Here is a 17,980-nt window from a genome sequence, read left to right on the forward strand (position 1 = left end):
CGCTCTTAGGCCACGTTTGGTGGCTTGGCTTGAACTGAATTGAAGTTGAGTCCAAGCCAGTCCATATGAGCACCTCTATATAGAACTTGTGTGTCCAATTTAATAAGTCCAATCCCATTATACCAAACAACAATCATTCGTTTGGTTCATGAAAAATGGAGCTTGGGAATGATTTCCCATATTCGGACCTATATTCATCATGGGGCATAAGGATAATTGACTTTGTTAAACCCTTTATTGTGACCTGCAGTAGCACTTGATTAGTCCAAAGAAACCAGAATCAAAATTTATAAAAAAGAATAATTTATCAAACAGGAGCACATATTAGAGACTGAAGAACTGCCGTTATATTCCATTGAAGCGTTGCCAATCTTGAATATTGATTAGCTTATTGTGGATTGAATATTTGTACTAACAAACATGTCTTGTAGCTCTTACTTCCACCAATGATCGATTCGTTTCAAAACAGTGAGGCCCATAAACTCTGTAGTTTGTGTATGGAGCATGTGCTGGTTTCTTGACAGCTTGTGAAAATCAATTCTGGACATTATAACGTATAATTTTGTGTTTTTTTCTGCTAAACAAATATTTGATAGCCTAATCTTGCTCCAGGGAGAACGATATCGATGTATAGATCACCCAATCAACGTAGCTTTTAACCCTCAACCGAGATCTATGCCCACCATTCAATTTCAATATAGCTTTAAGGGTTTTCAACTTGTTGCTTTTGTTCTTGTATGATTCTGTCCACCATTTTTTTTGGCCACTAGTTATGCATATGATATCAGTTTATTGTCGACATATACACAAGCGTATGTGACTTTGTATTATTGTGCTTCAATCTAATATGAGCTGATATTGATCTTTACTTTGTTTGTTTTCCAAGTCATTTCCCTTTCTGCATTCTCCTTGGTTTCATTTATCTTGTTTTACTTTAACTTTTGCAAAAGATGTCAGAGGTAGGTCTAGGACTAATATGAAAGCAAAATTCCTACTCTAAACCCTAGTAGGCTTCGACCCAAAAAAAAACCCTAGTAGGCACCACTCACTGCCATGGGCCATGAGCCTTTGTTTCCACCTGAACCAACTTCTCGGTTGTTAATACGTCTTCATCACTGTACTTCAAACGAACATTGCAAGGTAAAATATGAGTTGGCTCAAGAACCCTCATGGTCAAAACCGTGGTCGACCATCAATTGACAAAATTCTGGTTGCATTTCTAACATTCAAACAGAAGAAACTAGTAACATCCAGATTTCAGTCAGTGTTGTTCTGGATCGAGATGTAAAATTAACATTGATTTTTTTTATAGCACTAATGGATGCTATTTTCTGGGCTAGATTTTTGTTTCTTATGTCAATCTGATTGAAACAAATATATATATATATATATATATATATAATATCAATTGGGACAGATTTACAGCCTCTAAAAGTTTCAGTATTTCTGAGATGGACGTTTTTCTGATCGTCGACAAAAACTGGTTGAGTTTGGTCTGGATTTCGATTTAAAACCGAAAGTTACAATCATCCAATTATTGTAACAGTACTACAGTTTTCACTCATTTTCAAATCCAAATCACTTTTTTTTTTTATTGGTTCATATCCAAGTAATTAATTGAATCAATAAAACTAATACATGTTATGAAAAAAAAATACTTGAAGACAAGAACAGGTTGAGTTAGACAAGGACGCCGTGCCCGTGGCAGGTGAACTCTTCGTCTCTCTCTCTCTCTCTCTCTCTCTCTCTCTCTCTCTCTCTCTCTCTCTCTCTCTCTCATTTGTTAAACTCTTTCATTCTTTTCATTTTTGAAGTTGTAAGGAAGCTCAATATACATAAGAAATTATAACATAGTTAAGGCTGCCATGAGAAGTATAGGGTGTCTGGAGACGCAATTGGATGTAAATAGAATCCCAATCAACTTGTACTGACATGAAGCATATATCGAAACAGGTCAATTTCGTTTGATTTATACCATGACATCCAATCAACTCAAACCAATCCATACCCAGCGAGCAACATCTATCCTTAATCATTTTGGTTGCCCGATTGGGACAATTGCCACCCCGCGCAAGCATATCTGGATCAGATGCTGTTTTTGCAAACCAACCACAACTAGAAAGAGAAATGAGAGAAAAAGAAAGAAGCTACAATTTTTTTTCAGCAAAATGAAATGGGAGGAATTGAGATTTGCCTGGGATTAGTTTAATTAGTCAATGCTTAGCAAATCAGACATATATGCTTAGTTGATAGGTTAAGCATACATGCTGCGGTGGAAAGTTCAAGCACGATTTGTCACATCCATCACAAGGTTATGTGTGATATTTGTCTTCACCACAGGTGCGAAACAGACATACCCACAATCATGCTCTTGCTAAATTACAAGGGAACACGAGCAGGTGCAAAAGATCCTCCTAGCCTAGTCAAAATAAACCGAGATCGACCAGCATGTAGAATCATAAAATTAGATGATTTCATTCGTTGGATTTAGATGAGTAGTATAGTCACGTTTAGGGGTCGTTTGGTACGAGCATGACATACGGGATTAACTGCAATGTATGGCCTCCATCAAAATTTGGTTTTTATTTAGATTTCATCGTTAAGATGATTAATGAAGGTTTTTTTTCTTAATACATTATCTAGGCTTTTCTATTTTACTATTCTGTTTGGAATTATTTGTCATCTTATTTCATTGTTTAAAGTCGATGCGTCTTAATAAATGTCTAGTTCCGTCCTTACTATTACTCCTTCACGCGTATTAAACAACCATCTTGCTTGCGCTCCAATGTCAACATCATCGCCAGTTGACAGGTACTTACCGTGAACACCAAGCACAGGTCACCCTTGCTGCCCTGTTCTTCCTCACTCACAATTGGAGATGGATTCTCTTTGTCCTTGCAATGCATTTGTTATTTTAGTTAGTACGAGATTACAGAGAGCATTCTTATTAATTACAATATATTGGGAATCAATTAATTTTGATAATTTTCGTGGATAATGTAAATGTTATTCCTCTCTTTAATAAAACATATGACTTTTTAAGTGAATTATTATTAAAGGAATTACTTATACTCAAAATTTGATCTTTGTGTTAAAGAATGCAAGTTTCACGTTGAAAATTGACAACATATAAATACAATATATAATAATATAACCGATTTCATTATTAATTTTATCGATACTTTTTATGATAAAACCTCACGCGAACTAATTAGAATTGAAGGTTTGATTATTAGCTTTCTCGCACTGTTAGCTTTCCAAATTCTGCAATGTATCAAGCCACCATTGCCTTGTAATGAAACACAGTATGCCATGAACGCAACCAATAATAGTTTGCATTTTACTCCTTTTTCACTTTTAAATTTTTTACGTTGGCTCAAAATGCTTCTCAGACGGATAAGATTCCGGTTTGCATGCAATCAACCTTTAAAGAAAGGTCACGTCACACTTTTATTGGGGTTCTAAAACTAAAGAAAACCCCTTTGCTTTTGCTTTAACAATTATTGTCTGCATATATGTTCACATGGTCTTAATGGAAATTGTAAAGAGTAAAGTTGAGACCATATTGATTTATTTATGCATGTTGCTTTACAATAATAATTAAGGCACATAATTTGTTTTGCACATGAATATTTTCCGTACAAAATAGATAGGGTTAACAGATTTTGCGATTTTGGACCAACCCATTTGGATCGTGCATATCTTTTGAAAAGCATGCTGCAATTACATATTTCTTTGGTGATACGTCGATATATTTGTTTGTTTTTTTTTTTGTGGTCGAAATCTTATATCATTTTATTAAAACGCTAAATAGGTAAGTGTATAAAGCACAAACCAATAGCACAATAAAATCATAACACAACGGGAAAAGAACATCTAAACTTAAACTAAGTCTAGAACAAAGTTCGCAAACCCATCACAATAACCAAAAAACTCAAAATAAGACAATACACATAGTCCAGTGACCCACCCCAAATACAATCAGAGCCCAAAAATAAGCATACCAGTTCACACCCAAAACTAGAATCTTGGCAAACCTTAACCTAAGCACACAAAAGCCGCCGCTGTCAACAAGATGACAGGGAGCGCACCAACGCTGTAGAAAGTGAAAGGAGACATCACCACCGCACAAAGCCATATCAACTCAATGACATCCACCCATGACTCACCAATTCCACCAAGCTTGAACCCACCTATGCCCACAGAGAATGCAGCAACCAATCAAAGCAAGACCAAGGGAAATTAAAACTTGAAGTCCAAAGAATCAAGAGAGTGGAAGAAGTTGGTGCAATGTCACATCCCGGATCTGTTCTGTCATAGCACGATATTGTCCGTTTTGGGCCCCCGCCCTCACGGTTATGTTTCTGAAAATTCACGAGAAACTTCCCAGTGGGTCACCCATCTTGGGATTGCTCTAGCCCAAACTTGCTTAACTTCAGAGTTCCCTTGAAATCCAAAGCCAGTGAGCTCCCAAAAGGTCTCGTGCTAGATAGAGGTGAGTATGTACATATAAGGCACATCACCCCATCTCCGTTGGTCGATGTGGGATGTTACATCCAAGCACCATAGTAAGAGCTCTATACACTTTCCAATGGGAACGCGAGAGATCGAGTTTTGGATTAACTGCTATAACCTCCAGAAGAGGCCAGATCGAAGAGGGACAAACGAAATCCAATGGGAAGATAGATCAGGGTCATCTTCCTTGTCTTCAATGGATTTAGGATGGTCTACATAATTTTCAAATGCTTTATCATCCTTTCCCAACAACTTACATTCATTTTCACTCTGCTCATGAGCGCTGTCAACAAAATCAGGGTCATCTTCCTTGTCTTCTTCTTTAGTGTCTTCATTCCTGTCTTCCACATCAGTCTCACATATATCAGCTCTATTACCCTCATTGTTCAGGGGCCCATCATCATCACTTGAATTCCAGTCTTAAACTGTGCAACCAGACCCATGATCCTCAGTAAAAGGCATCCCCTCTTTATCATTGTTCAATGGCCTACTTCCTTCAGTAAAAGCCCCATTTTCATCATTGTTTAGTGACCCAATATCCTCAGTAACAGGCCCAATATTCTTATTCAAAGCCACACCTTCCTCTTCACTATCCTCATTCAAAGCCAAAACTTCCTCTTCACTATCCTCATTTAAAGCCACACTTACCTCTTCACAATCCTCATTCACTGTAACATCTTCCTCTTCGGTGTGTTGTGCATAAATTAGCACCACTCTCTGATAAGAAAGTGGTACCTTATCACACAAACTTAACAGCTCACCATCTGTGTCTATATCCACTAACTCATCATTTACTACTCCTTTAAATGATACTTTCCCCATGTGCCCAAGCAGTTTCATTTGCTCCCATATCTCTAACATATTTATATACTCTACAAGACAGCAATCCAAATATCCTATAGACCTTCAGTATAACACCACTGTGTTGTGTTTGTTTTTCACAATTCTACCACCATGGTGCACTTCAAAAGTCACCAACTCTTTGCCCTCTACACATAAACAAAAAATGTTTATCTTTAAGAACTACAAACTAGTATTCTAAGCCAATCATTAAAAGAAAGACAACAAACATGGTTCGATTAACGTATTGAAAGCCAACTACAAGAAAACAAAAAACATGACCACATCAAGAAAGGTATACTGCATTCGAACCCACTCTCCCGATAGCATATAACACAAAAAGACCTAAAGACTATCCATTTCTACACAACGCGCATCACTATCAGGTCAAGATTCTTTTCCACATAACAGGACAAGATTCCTTTTCAGAAAACAGGTCCCTTTTTAGAAGAATCACTTACCCTACATAGGGTGCGCTTCTCTTGCTTCTCGCCAAACGGGCATCATCGTTGAGTCGCGTCGCTTCTTCTTGCCTTCAAGATTTCGAAACCAACTCACAGCACTCTCCTTCTCTCGATCGTGTGCTCAAACCCTAGATCTAAAATCCCTAAATCTCAATTTTCCCCCCCAAGCTGATTTCTTTTTTTCAATTTTGAGTTTTTAGAGATTCCTTATCGATAGTGGTTGTTTTGTTAGAGATGGGGTCCACAAATCCACATCAACAGGCCCAACGATAGTTTTATCTTCTTAGTTGTTATAGGTGGGGTCCACAAGTACATGTCACAACCTCAACTTGGTGGGAAAATCCCAGCTCAGTTGAATTGACCAATATACCCCTGCTACATCATCATTTTAACGGAACTTGGGATAGCGTTGACGGAAAGTGGTTAAGTGATACATGAAATCTTGATTGAGGGGACAAAATGGGTCACATTAACTTTGAGAGAATTAAATAGGAATTGACCAATGTTTTAAAGGGCACTGTAGTACTTAAGTCTTTAAAAAATTATTCATTATGCCCGAGTCCTTCAAACTTTTCTTGCTTTTATCGTCCGTTATTTGCCCTCAATTACCATTTTCAAATCAGCCTTCATAATTGAACCGTCAAACAATCCTATCAATTTTGTGGTTCACATTCAATGATATATGGTATTGACTTTTGGAAATATATTCAACTTATTGGGTGGCCAGTTTCATCTTAGAGTTGCAAGTCATACAACCCAGGTTACAAGTTATCTACCTGCAAACAAAACTAAATCTGGAAAATTTAGAAAATTTGTTAGAAAAGTCGAAACAAAACAAAACTTATTGGGTGGCATTCAGCCGATTCAAAGTTTACGAATTTTCTAGTCTTGGATTGTATTTTTGCTGATTGTTCTAGTCTGATTTTACGCACTGATTTGTTAGCATGTATGGTACTCTTTCTTGAATTCCGAACTTCTATATTTAGCGTCAACGTATTTACACACATTTATTAAAAAAAAAATAACCATTAAATTAATCTAATGATTTTTTATCAGTCCACATCAGCATAATTGTATTAAACTAAACATCACCTTTTGCACCTAATTCTTTAGCCTAACACCAGATCCGCTTCTTTCCCTCTCTCCCTTGTTGAACTTTTTTTATTTTTTTTCGGGGTCGAAATGATGTCATTGAACAACTCAAACGGGAAGGGGCAATATAGAGACAAGAGCAAAGGAATACAAACAGAGTTGGATAAAGAAACAGCTAGAACTCAAACACAAGCCTCGAACACAGCTCCTAACCCAAACAAAATTGAACTAATTAATAGTGGGGCATGGAAGCCCATCAGAAACAAGGACACACATCAGAGACGGAGGTGGTCAGTTGACTCAACTTTCCAGTTCCACCACTCTTGCACCTTTCGATGTTGCGACGTGGGCAACTCAATTCCTTTTGCGGGGGATCCAGTTCCATTCGATATGGGGGAAAGCATACGAGACCTTCCTAATCTCCTGAATGAGGGGATAGATTGTCCAGATTCTATTGCCAACAGCCCCCTTAGATCCCATCACACAAAACCTTAGAGTCAATTTCAAAAGACACACGATCAAATTTCATTAGTTTTGCTAACGCGAAAGCATGGAGAGCGCAGCCAACTCCTCCTCCCTTGTTAAAACTACAGATAATCGTATATGACTTGAAATTACAGACTTTTCACCAATACAAAACTCAAATATGAATTGGCAGACCAAAAAATGAGAGAAAAATTGAATTAGATTGATAGGTAATTCATTATTTCTTTAATGCCCAATTAAATTAGAAGATGTGTTGAATTTTTGGGACAATTGAATAAATTGGGTTTATTGGCTAATTTCTTTACTGTCTGATACTAAATGCGGCAACTGAAACTCTATAAAAGTCTAAAAGAGTTTAAATACTCTTAAATACTCTTTAAAAGTCTAAATTGAATACTTCCAGACTTTTAAACTCTATAAAAGTCACTAAAAGTTTGAATTGGATACAACCCCCTAAATGCGGCAACTCAAACTCAAAATCCTTCTTTTTTATCCCGATATTTTATTCCATATAGTTTTATCCAAAAAAAGTTTTAACGAGGCCTTATGATGCATGCTGACTCTATTGTTATTAATTTTTAATTATTCACGTTCTCTTATTTAAAATTAGTTGAGTCAACCTAACAATTCTTCAAGTCCTCATTCATAACCCCACATGATTTTTTGAGAAAGGTATACATTTTTCTTCTATTTCTCTTTATCTTCTAAGGAAAAAAAAACAAGTGAGATGACATAAATTTATACATAATCTCATTTTTTTTAAAATTATCAAAGTACAAGAAAATACAAGAAAGATCTACGCCCAATCCAAGAGGTCCCCAGTCCGCCAAACACTCCCAATGTTCAGCTGTCAAACCAGTCCAAAAACCCCCCGACACATTCCAAATCAAACCGAGCCAGCCACACTTTGCAGTCGCTACCCCTTTCTAACCCTCTGCGGTGGGGTCCATCTCAATACCATCATCCCCATAATCATCACCGTTGATCTGATCAAGGACGAGCACCAATCCCATCGCAAAGGCCCCATCAAACCCGGGCTTGATGCAGAGAGAGAAAACGTCCTTCCCAAGCACCACGTGGGTGGAAGCATCCACTTTGCGTCGAATCTCAGCCACTGATTCCTTCTCCGCATTGAAGATCGTGCAGCATCTCTGCGCAAATGAGCCCTCGATCTGGTACTCCTCGCCTGGGTCTCCGTACACCTCCACGGTCATGCTGGACCGTCCGATTATGGACGACCTTCGCACGCTGAAGATGGGCTTCTGGCCGTCCGTTCTCTCCCCCTCAAACCCTTCCCACCGTTGATGCAGACTCGGCCTCTGTTAATCAACATAAAGCACGCATTAGATTCCGGGTTAACTCACCGAGTGTTCGAAAATCGTTTCAATGGACAGGGCATTCAAATAAGCAGCCGAAAATGGAAATTATTTAAAACCCATTACTGGAAATGGAAAGCAAAACGCTTTCCAGTGCACGTGCGCAGGGCGCAGAAACGAAATCTGTAAACTCGCTGAGTTGACTCAGTGAAATACTCTTTTTTTCTTTACCTTGCGGCGTACGGTGAGGAGGCAGCGGCCGTGGGCGTCCATGAGGACGACTTCGCTTCTGTCGCGCGGGTCGGGGCCGTACGAGTCGACTCGGAAGACGAGTTGGCCCTTGCAGTCGTAGACAGTGAAGCCATCGCCGGGGAAGAAGAGGCAGGTTTTGCAAACGGTGAGGAGGGTCTCTTGATCAAATACGAACCTAGAATTCTCAAGCAACCCCTCTTTCATTTTATCAAACAGTAAATGAAGAGCTCTCTCTCTCTCTCTTTTCTTTTTTTTTTCGGGGGGTCTTTGAGATTGTTGATCTGAATCTGAGAGCGGGGAAATAAATATGGACGCTGTGGAAGAAAGAAATATTGATGGCGTTGAAGTGAAGGGAAGACTGAGATATGCGTTGAAGTGAAAGGGACACGGTGAGAACTCGGAGCTTTTGGTTTTTTTTTTGAGATGTGCGTTAATTTGCATTAATTAATTATGGCCATGGGCCTATTGGAATGGGTATGAGTGCATGGCCAGTTGGTCACTGGGGTTTGGTTGGTGTGGTCACTGTTTTTCTCTCCAAGAATATGGAAGGCTATTTATCGCTTTATCCGAAATCTTAAGTTTGATTTCTTTTTTTTATTATCAGTTTGTTTTTGCTAAAGTTAAGGCGAGGAGGGGAATTTTCTCACACACATTATCAATGTGTAATGAAAATTTGAATATGATATCACAAATAAAGATTATTTTTCACTAAACTAGACCTTATTCGGAAATTTTCTCAAACACACTATCAATATCTCATGAATGTTAAAATGTATGGAATGGAAGGCTATAAATATACCTATACTGGACAGTTGGATGAATGAGATGGGAGAGACTCGAATACGTATGACTCAGCTACTTTTAGCGTAACTGAGTTGACTGGGTTTAACTCGGGCGAGTTTGCCTGTTGGGACTTGGGATATGTGAGACTGCAGACTGACAGTATTGCCCGCCACTCGAGTTGCTGACATTTCGTTGTGCGTTTTGTGCGTGTCATAAGGAAAGGAGAAGGATGACCATAAACATTTTGTTTGCTGATGCAAGCGTTTCGACAATTGTCCAGTCAAACCAGAAAAATCAGTGTGATTTTTACCTTCAAGTTTAAAAAGGAGAATTACCAATGATGAATATTTTCCAAAAAGAGTAATTCAAACTGCGTCTTCAACTTTCAGTTATTACATTTTAATATTTTTCACCTTTTTGTTTTTTCTTCCGCATGTGTACTCAAGTTTAATTTGTTGGCGTGACTTGTGGATATTGACTTACTTTCCTTACACACCAAGAATTCCTATTATAATTGTAATTGATTTACTTTAATTTCTGATTTCCTACTGCAAATAGATTTAGGAATTTATTATTTACTTGCCTATTCAGGTTTCGTTGTATTATAAATATGACCTCCTACAAGGAGAAGAACACACAGAAAATTCCCACAAACAAATATTCTCTCATAGTTTTAATATTTTAGCATGGTATCAGAGCCTAGTTCGATCTAGGGACCTGTGCTTGTGTTCTTCTTAAAATTTAAGTGCTCTTCTCCCCCCTTGAGAGGGGGGGAGGGGGAGTGAAAGGAATATGTTTATTGACCTATCCCAATTACCTTGACATATTTCCATGAAGATGTTGCTTATTTCTTGACTCCGACGACCCCTTCTCTTCAAGGGGAGAGGAAGATTGAAGAGAAGTTGTGTCTGAGTGAATTAGCTAAAGTTTATATGGAAGAGAAGTTGTGTCTGAGTGAATCACCCGTGGTTCTTATTCATGGAATTTACGACAGCCCCTGCCGTGGTCTTGCGCAGCAGCAATAGTGTGTCATTGACGGCAATCATGCGACAATGGAGAGTCAGTGATGCCCTGAGAATTTTCAAATGAGACGGGCTATATTTAGCTTAGGAGTGGGTTGTTAGAAATGAAAAGAGGAAGCACCTCAAAAAGGAGAACCTCTTTTTTTGGATATAACAAAATGTGAGAGGAGGCATGTGCCTGCACCCTGGCATGTACTTCCTTCATCTCTGGTGGTCGGCAAACCGAGTGAGAAGCTTGGATTTTTTTTTTTAAGGGATAATATATGGAACAAATGATTGAAAAATTAAATAGAGTTAACTAAAATTTATCTGCCACATAAATTCACCCAAAACTGATGCACCCAACATGATTAGGCATGCCTTTCAAATATGAGATCAACTTGTATGTCACGGAATAAAATTTTTAGTATCTTCAATTAATCACATTCTATAATGGGAAAAATTATCACGCATAATTAGATATAATTGATTAGAGATAAAAAACAATGATATCTCATTATATACAAAATTATCTCCCAAGATATGGCTAGGGTGATAAGAGAGCAAAATAAAAATAAAAGGGCACTATTTGTAGCAATGATCCCTTAACTATACTCGTAGTTACATTTTGGTCACTTAACTCAAATAGTTGCAAAGGTCACTCAATTTGGGTGTTGTGTTGCATCATTAGTCCCTAATGTCAAGTCTCTCTAACAGTAGGGACTAATGGTGCAACACAATACCCAATTGAGTGACCTCTATAACTATTTTTTGGAGTTTAGTGACCAAAATGTAACTCCAAGTATAATTTAGAGATCATTACTACAAATAATCCTAACTAAAAAGTCACATTTGCCCATCAATAATCTAAGTGATGCTTGTCACGTCATCATTTTAAACAGAAAAAGTCACAAATTTGACGGTAGAGACTAATGATACAATATAATACCCAATTGAGTGACCTTTACAACTAATATTTAAGTTTAGTGATCAAAATATAATTTCGAATATAATTAAAGGACCATTACAACAAATAACCCAAATAAAAAGTATGTGTAGGTGTCTCATCCCACTTCTTTAGCAGCTCGACTAAACGTTTAGCTCATTCCAATTTAAAATCATGGGTACGTCGCTAAACATGAACAAAGCATATAAACAAAGAAAGAAAAGACGCGTTGCTCTCGTGGGACAATGCCACTTTTGGCATTGGATTTTGGGAAAGCCCTTCAGTTATATGGATGGAGTTTATGGATCAATCTATCCCCGCAACCTTGATGTCACCAACAATATGAAACAAGAAGATAACGATGTTACAACTTTTTTAAAGTATAAGCATATCGGTACCTTTTAACCTACTCCAGATAAACTTTCAAAATATTTATATGGTAATGCATTTATCATAATGCTTTATGCCCGCCAGTCTAATCTTGATGGATTTGGCATCAATAGAAACTGAAAGTTTTGAAATTTTATTCCTTTGTTCTTTTATGAGTCTTTCTACACACCACCTTTTTCTCAGTTGTTAAAAGCGAAGTGCATGTTTGGAATTGCTTTTGAAACGGTTAAAAGTGCTTTATAACAATGTTTGGCAACAAAACTTATAAGTATTTTTGGGTCACAAAAGAGCTTCACGTCGGTTACTCCTTTAAGTACTTCCTACGTAAGCAATCCTAAACGGATCCCTTATTATATTTCAATCTAACATGAGTTGATATATATTTTTATTTTTGGCTTTATTGGTTTTTGTCCAAGATTGGTTTGCATTTCTTCATGGTTTTATTTTTGTTCATCTAAAAAATGAAATGGGGATGAGTTGGGCCCTTTCATTGTGCAGGCTACTACTAAGTGAAACACGCTTTAAGGTTGAAAAGTTAAATTCGATTGTCACATCCCTTTTGCCAAAGTTGTGATCTGATCTGATCTTGTCTTCGCTGCCGGTGCGAAATAAGGCATATGGGAATCGAATTCATAAGCACTGCTCAACTACCATGGGCCCTAGTTGAGTTGTTTCCACCTAAACCCACCAACACCTTGAAGGGGCTTTGCCTGTTGCATCTTTTTTACTTTACTCAAAAGGGTATTATTATCACTAGGTGCAACCAGTCTCATAGTCAAAACCGTGGTCGACCGACCACCAGTTCACAAAATTGTGGTCACCTTTTTAACACTCGAACAAGAGAGAATAAAACCAAGATTCTGTCGGCAACAACTGTTGTAGTTCCACATGTAAAATTCTCTATTTATTCAATCATGACTCGTAGTTTAAGCGATTAAAAGTATTTACTCCTGCATTCAAATCGATATGTTCGATTTCTCTCTAAATCTCCATTATATAAAAGAAAAGAAAAAATATTCTCTATTCATATTTTATGCGATCACTTCATTTTATGGCATATTTACTAACCTGAAATGCGAGGAGTGAGAATAGGAGTTCGTCGACGTGGACACGGGAGGGGGTGGCTTTATATGCTATAAGTGGATTCGTGTGTTGAGAACAAGCACTGCCTTTGCCTTTACTCTTGTGGTTAAGTGCTTGTACGATCCCACACAAGGTCAAGGGGTCGATTAAGGCGGTGGTGGTTTATGGTGGTGGTGATATTGGTGGTTGATTATCTTAAATTCCAAATTATGAGGTATTCTAAAATACCTCTGTTTTTAAATACACCTGGATTTGCATTTTTCCTATTTACTATTTGATAAGTTTAACCCAAATGTCAATTGCATTCTTAATTTTGAGAGTCCTTTTGTTGTTTCACTCATTTACAAATTCTATTGATTGAAATAAAATGAACCTGACATATATCATCGAAATACTTGGAATATGTTATCATGGAAATTAAAAAGTTTTGGCTCGATTTAGGTTGATTTGGTTTCGAGTCCAAATCGAGCAACAAACCACAATAGTCGATTTGTACAAAATCAAAATCAAAACCGAGTCAAAGGTGTAAATAACCAACTAACTAAATCGTTTCATTGATAAGTTGGTTTGGTTTCGGCTTGGGCTGACTTCAATTTGATCATTTTTTCATAAATAAACAACATTTTAGGCCCAAAATTTGAATTGAAATTGCCAAAATATGGTTTCATGCCAATTCATATTTCGTATCCATGATGTTATGGGTTGTAAGTTGTACTTTAACTTTTCACATGAACAAATTTGAATGTAAATAGTCCTTGATTGTGTAAGGAAGGTATATTGAATATCATTGGTTGTTAAAAGAAATATATTAAAAGTTTGTATGTCATTTAGAAAGTCATTAGGGACTTATAAGTTACAAACTCTCTGCTATTTAAAACGTATATGGATTGTTATGGTGATGATTTAGCAAATTTGATTATGTTAATTGTAACCATGGTTGGATAGTAAAAATGTGCATATAAATGCGTCAATAGATGGCCAGAACACATCAAAGAAGAAAGAGAGCAAGCAATATGTATGTAAATTTCCAACCAAACAGCAGAAGCAAGCAATGTGTAGACAGTGTTTGTAGCCCAGATGACAAAAAATAGGAGAGATAATGAACCACTAACAGATTGCATTGATTGAAGGTCATGTAGCTTGGCCCATATCCAAATGGCCGAACTGTGCACAAATTTATAAGTTCATTTGTTTTGCAGAAATGGCACCGACCTTCTTCCTAGCCTTGTGGATAAATGCGCTTGCATGAAACCGCAAGGTCTCGGGTTCGAAGGCTGGTAATGATATGATGCTCCTAGTGATGGCCCTCACTATAGAATTCTCAGTGATGATCCCAAAAGAACTTTGGTCCAAATGAGGTATTTTAAAATACCTCTGTTTTTATACTCATTTACTTGGTGAAAGGTTAGACCAATTGCATTCAAATAAAACAATAGAGGCTTTTGTTATTTATTTTTATTTGTATACATTGAAAGAGAAATTCCTCTATCTTGGCGAAATATATATATATAATCTTCTATATATCCCTAAATTTTTTTTGAAACCCAACAATCTTCTTTCCCTATCCAAATTCCAATACCAAATGTTCTTCCTTTCATGTATGGTTTAGGGTTTTTACCAAATCTAGAATGATTGTGCGTCTCTTTCTATCTATAAAATAATGTTCTTTAATCTTCTAAAAGATAATGTAAGGGGAATGCTAACATCATTCCTTCTAATCTTCTCCTCTGCCATTCTGCATTCTTTGATGATTTGTGGTGGGACTTAAATGTTTAATGAATTGTGATTTGATCCATTTTTTATATTTTTAGGATTTGTGAATTAAATACAATTATAAGTACTGGTTATAAATTGGTATATTAAGTTGCAGTTAGTAAGGAGCTTGTAGCTCAAGTAGTAAAGAGCATTTACCCATACACCATTGGTCCTAAAATCGATTTCTTCCTCCTCTAATATTACTTATATAAATATAAATATAAACATATCAAAAAAGTTGCGGTTAACTCAACCATGTATCTTTTGAGATAAAATACCACATGGAGCTGGAGGTTCACAAGGCCTAACCCAACTTTGTATTGGACCTAGAGATGGAGTTGTTGACAATTAGTAAGGAGTTAAGAGGACATGTGACTCAACAATATATGTCATCCAAGAATTCAGTAGATGTTCCTATGGAGAATCAACGCGGTTATATACAAGTCTAAAATTGAATAATATGATTGAAACCAATAAGTTATGCCTATTTATTTGATTTACTATTCCTAAAAAGTAATACTTCACCACTTATTTTAAAGAGATTCACTCCATGAAATTATCATTTGCATTGGCTTGTCTTGTGTTGGAATTACTAGAGATATAGTATCTTTAGTTTTACAAACGAAAATAATTGAAAATGAAATTGGTGGTCATTAGTGATGGGAATGGGCTGGTTAGGAATTGGGTATGGAAATACCATTCCCAATCGCTTGTATGAAATTTCGATGAAAACTACATAGAGAACCCAAAGAGTTTCTGCGACTTATTCCAAACATAAAGAAGCCGTCAAAAGGATGGTTGTGGAAATCCGACGCCGAAGTGCAGGCGGAGATCTAATGCCGAGACACAACCATCTGTGATGATTGGGGGAAAATTATAACAAAACGAAAACAAATAGGGAAAACCTTCTGTCTTTGAAAATTTTGTTTGGTTCAGTTTGTCTAAATAAAGCTTTACAAAGTTTAGGGTAACTTTTTAATTGTTATATTGTATTGTATTATATTATATATTTATTAATTAAAAACAAATGCATCATTTATCGGACTAAATTCAAAAATAGGGATAACAATATCATCACTTATCGCCCGGGCAGTGTGTATTTTGTGTAGACTGTGTGCAGCCCAAATGACAAAAAATAAGGGAGATAATGGACCACTAGCATATTACAGTGAAAGTCATGTAGCTTGGCCCGTATCCAAATGGCTGAAATGTGAACAACAACTTATAATGCATTTGTTTTGCAAAATTGGCACCGACCTTCTTCATAGCCTTGTGGTTAAGTGCGCTTGCATGAAACCTAAAGGTCTAAGGTTCGAAGGCTGGTATTGAAGATGATGGTGATGTGATGATGATGATGATCAGTGTTCATCCCAAAACAACTATGGTCCAAATGAGGTATTTTAAAATACCTCTGTTTTTATACTCATTTACTTTGTGAAAGGTTAGAGCAATTGCATTCTAATAAGGCTTATTATCACAAAACCTCTATGAGGTTTGTGAAACTATCATATTGCGTTCTTTATGTATTTTTTTTTTTGTTGTCATTTATGGTCCTTAAGGTTAATAAGTGTCCTCACAAATAGTCTTTGTCGTTAGATTCCGTCAAAAAGTCTGTTAAATTGATGATGTGGCACATATATGGATCCCACATATCCAATAATGGGAGCATTTTTGCTCACCACTTTAACCTAAGATGTACCCTCACCACCCTTCCCAAAAGGTGACACATGTCCATGAGTTTAACTATAGTTAATTTTTACTTTTTATTATGTTTGATGACATTATTATGAGAGAGAAACAATGCTTTAATAAGATTTTTCCCGATTTACCATTATTCTATTAATTAACTCAACAAACTTTCCACTTTTATATTAATTACCAATTAAGCTAATAACAACCCGAATAATTAACAACAGCAGAACAGTCATTACTTAAATAAATAAAAATTAACAGTCTTCCACTTCCCATGAATCTGTTGGCATCCCAATCTTAACGAAGGACATGAATTGTTAAATTCGAATTTGGCCTTGATACTCAGAAAACTAAATAAAACAAAGCAAATTTATAATTGAAAAAAAAAAAAAACAATACATAGACGATACCTATCTTTTGCTTGAACAAAGAAAAGAAGTCTATTGAGCAGAGTTCACATATAAGCACCCAAATTGTGGATAATCAAGAAACTAGAAATTCTCAATTCAAGGGACTTCTAGTAACGTATGCCTTTTCAGTTTTCATTGTTTTGATTTATTTTTAAATTAAATTAATCAAGAAAAGTGGAAAGTTCGTTGGGTTAATTAATAGAATAAGGCTAAATTAGGAAAAATCTTATTAAATCATCGTTTCTCTCTCATAATAATGTCATCAAACAAATAAAAAATAAAGAGTTAACTATAGTTAAATTCATGGACATGTGTCACCTTTTGGAAAGGGTGGTGAGGATACACCTTGAGTTAAAGTGGTGAGCAAAAATGACGCCACATGGATTAAATAAAAAATACATTAAAAAAAAATTTCAAATTATAAACCATAAAAAAAAATTTTAATTTTAAATTTATAAATTTTAAATAAATAAAAAAAATCACCACCTCCACCATTGCACCAAACCCCCCACATCCTTCGTCCAAAAAAATAACCCCCCCTATATCCAGCCTTCTCCATGTCCCAACCTGCTATCCCAAACCAACAGCCAATCCAAACCTTGATATGCCAGGAACCTCACCCACTGCCTGTCTAATCCCACCACCAAAGACCAAAAGTGGATGGTGGTTAGTGAAGGGCCAAATGACTGGGTTGGGTGGGCTTAGTGGTTGTCTGGGTTTACTTGGCCGGGGGGGGGGGGGGGGGCGGGGGGTGGGGGAATCACACCTGGAGACTGGTATTGTACCCTTTGGGAGAGGAGTACCAGGTGGAATCCGTGACACCAGGGGCTCCCGTCTGATAAACTAGTTGGTGATGATCCTGCTTACTAACGACTTGAATGGTATGTGGAACGAAATGATGTTCACTCTCACGAGTAGTGAGCACATGCCCTTGCGCCTAGAGGAGGCATCTAAT

At 36.8% G+C, this 17,980-nt stretch overlaps 1 protein-coding gene across 1 annotated transcript; it reads right to left on the reverse strand.

Annotated features, from left to right (window-relative positions):
• Positions 8,013 to 9,515, reverse strand: LOC18783898 (protein LURP-one-related 5). Its single transcript, XM_007215912.2, has 2 exons — positions 8,945 to 9,515; positions 8,013 to 8,716 (listed from the first exon to the last, which is right to left on the reverse strand). The coding sequence occupies exons 1-2, from the start codon at positions 9,404 to 9,406 to the stop codon at positions 8,324 to 8,326; spliced, it is 855 nt and encodes a 284-aa protein (XP_007215974.2). The 5' UTR covers positions 9,407 to 9,515; the 3' UTR covers positions 8,013 to 8,323.

The sequence above is a fragment of the Prunus persica genome, chromosome G3 (genome assembly GCF_000346465.2).
Source record: "Prunus persica cultivar Lovell chromosome G3, Prunus_persica_NCBIv2, whole genome shotgun sequence".
NCBI classification, from domain to species: domain Eukaryota; kingdom Viridiplantae; phylum Streptophyta; class Magnoliopsida; order Rosales; family Rosaceae; genus Prunus; species Prunus persica.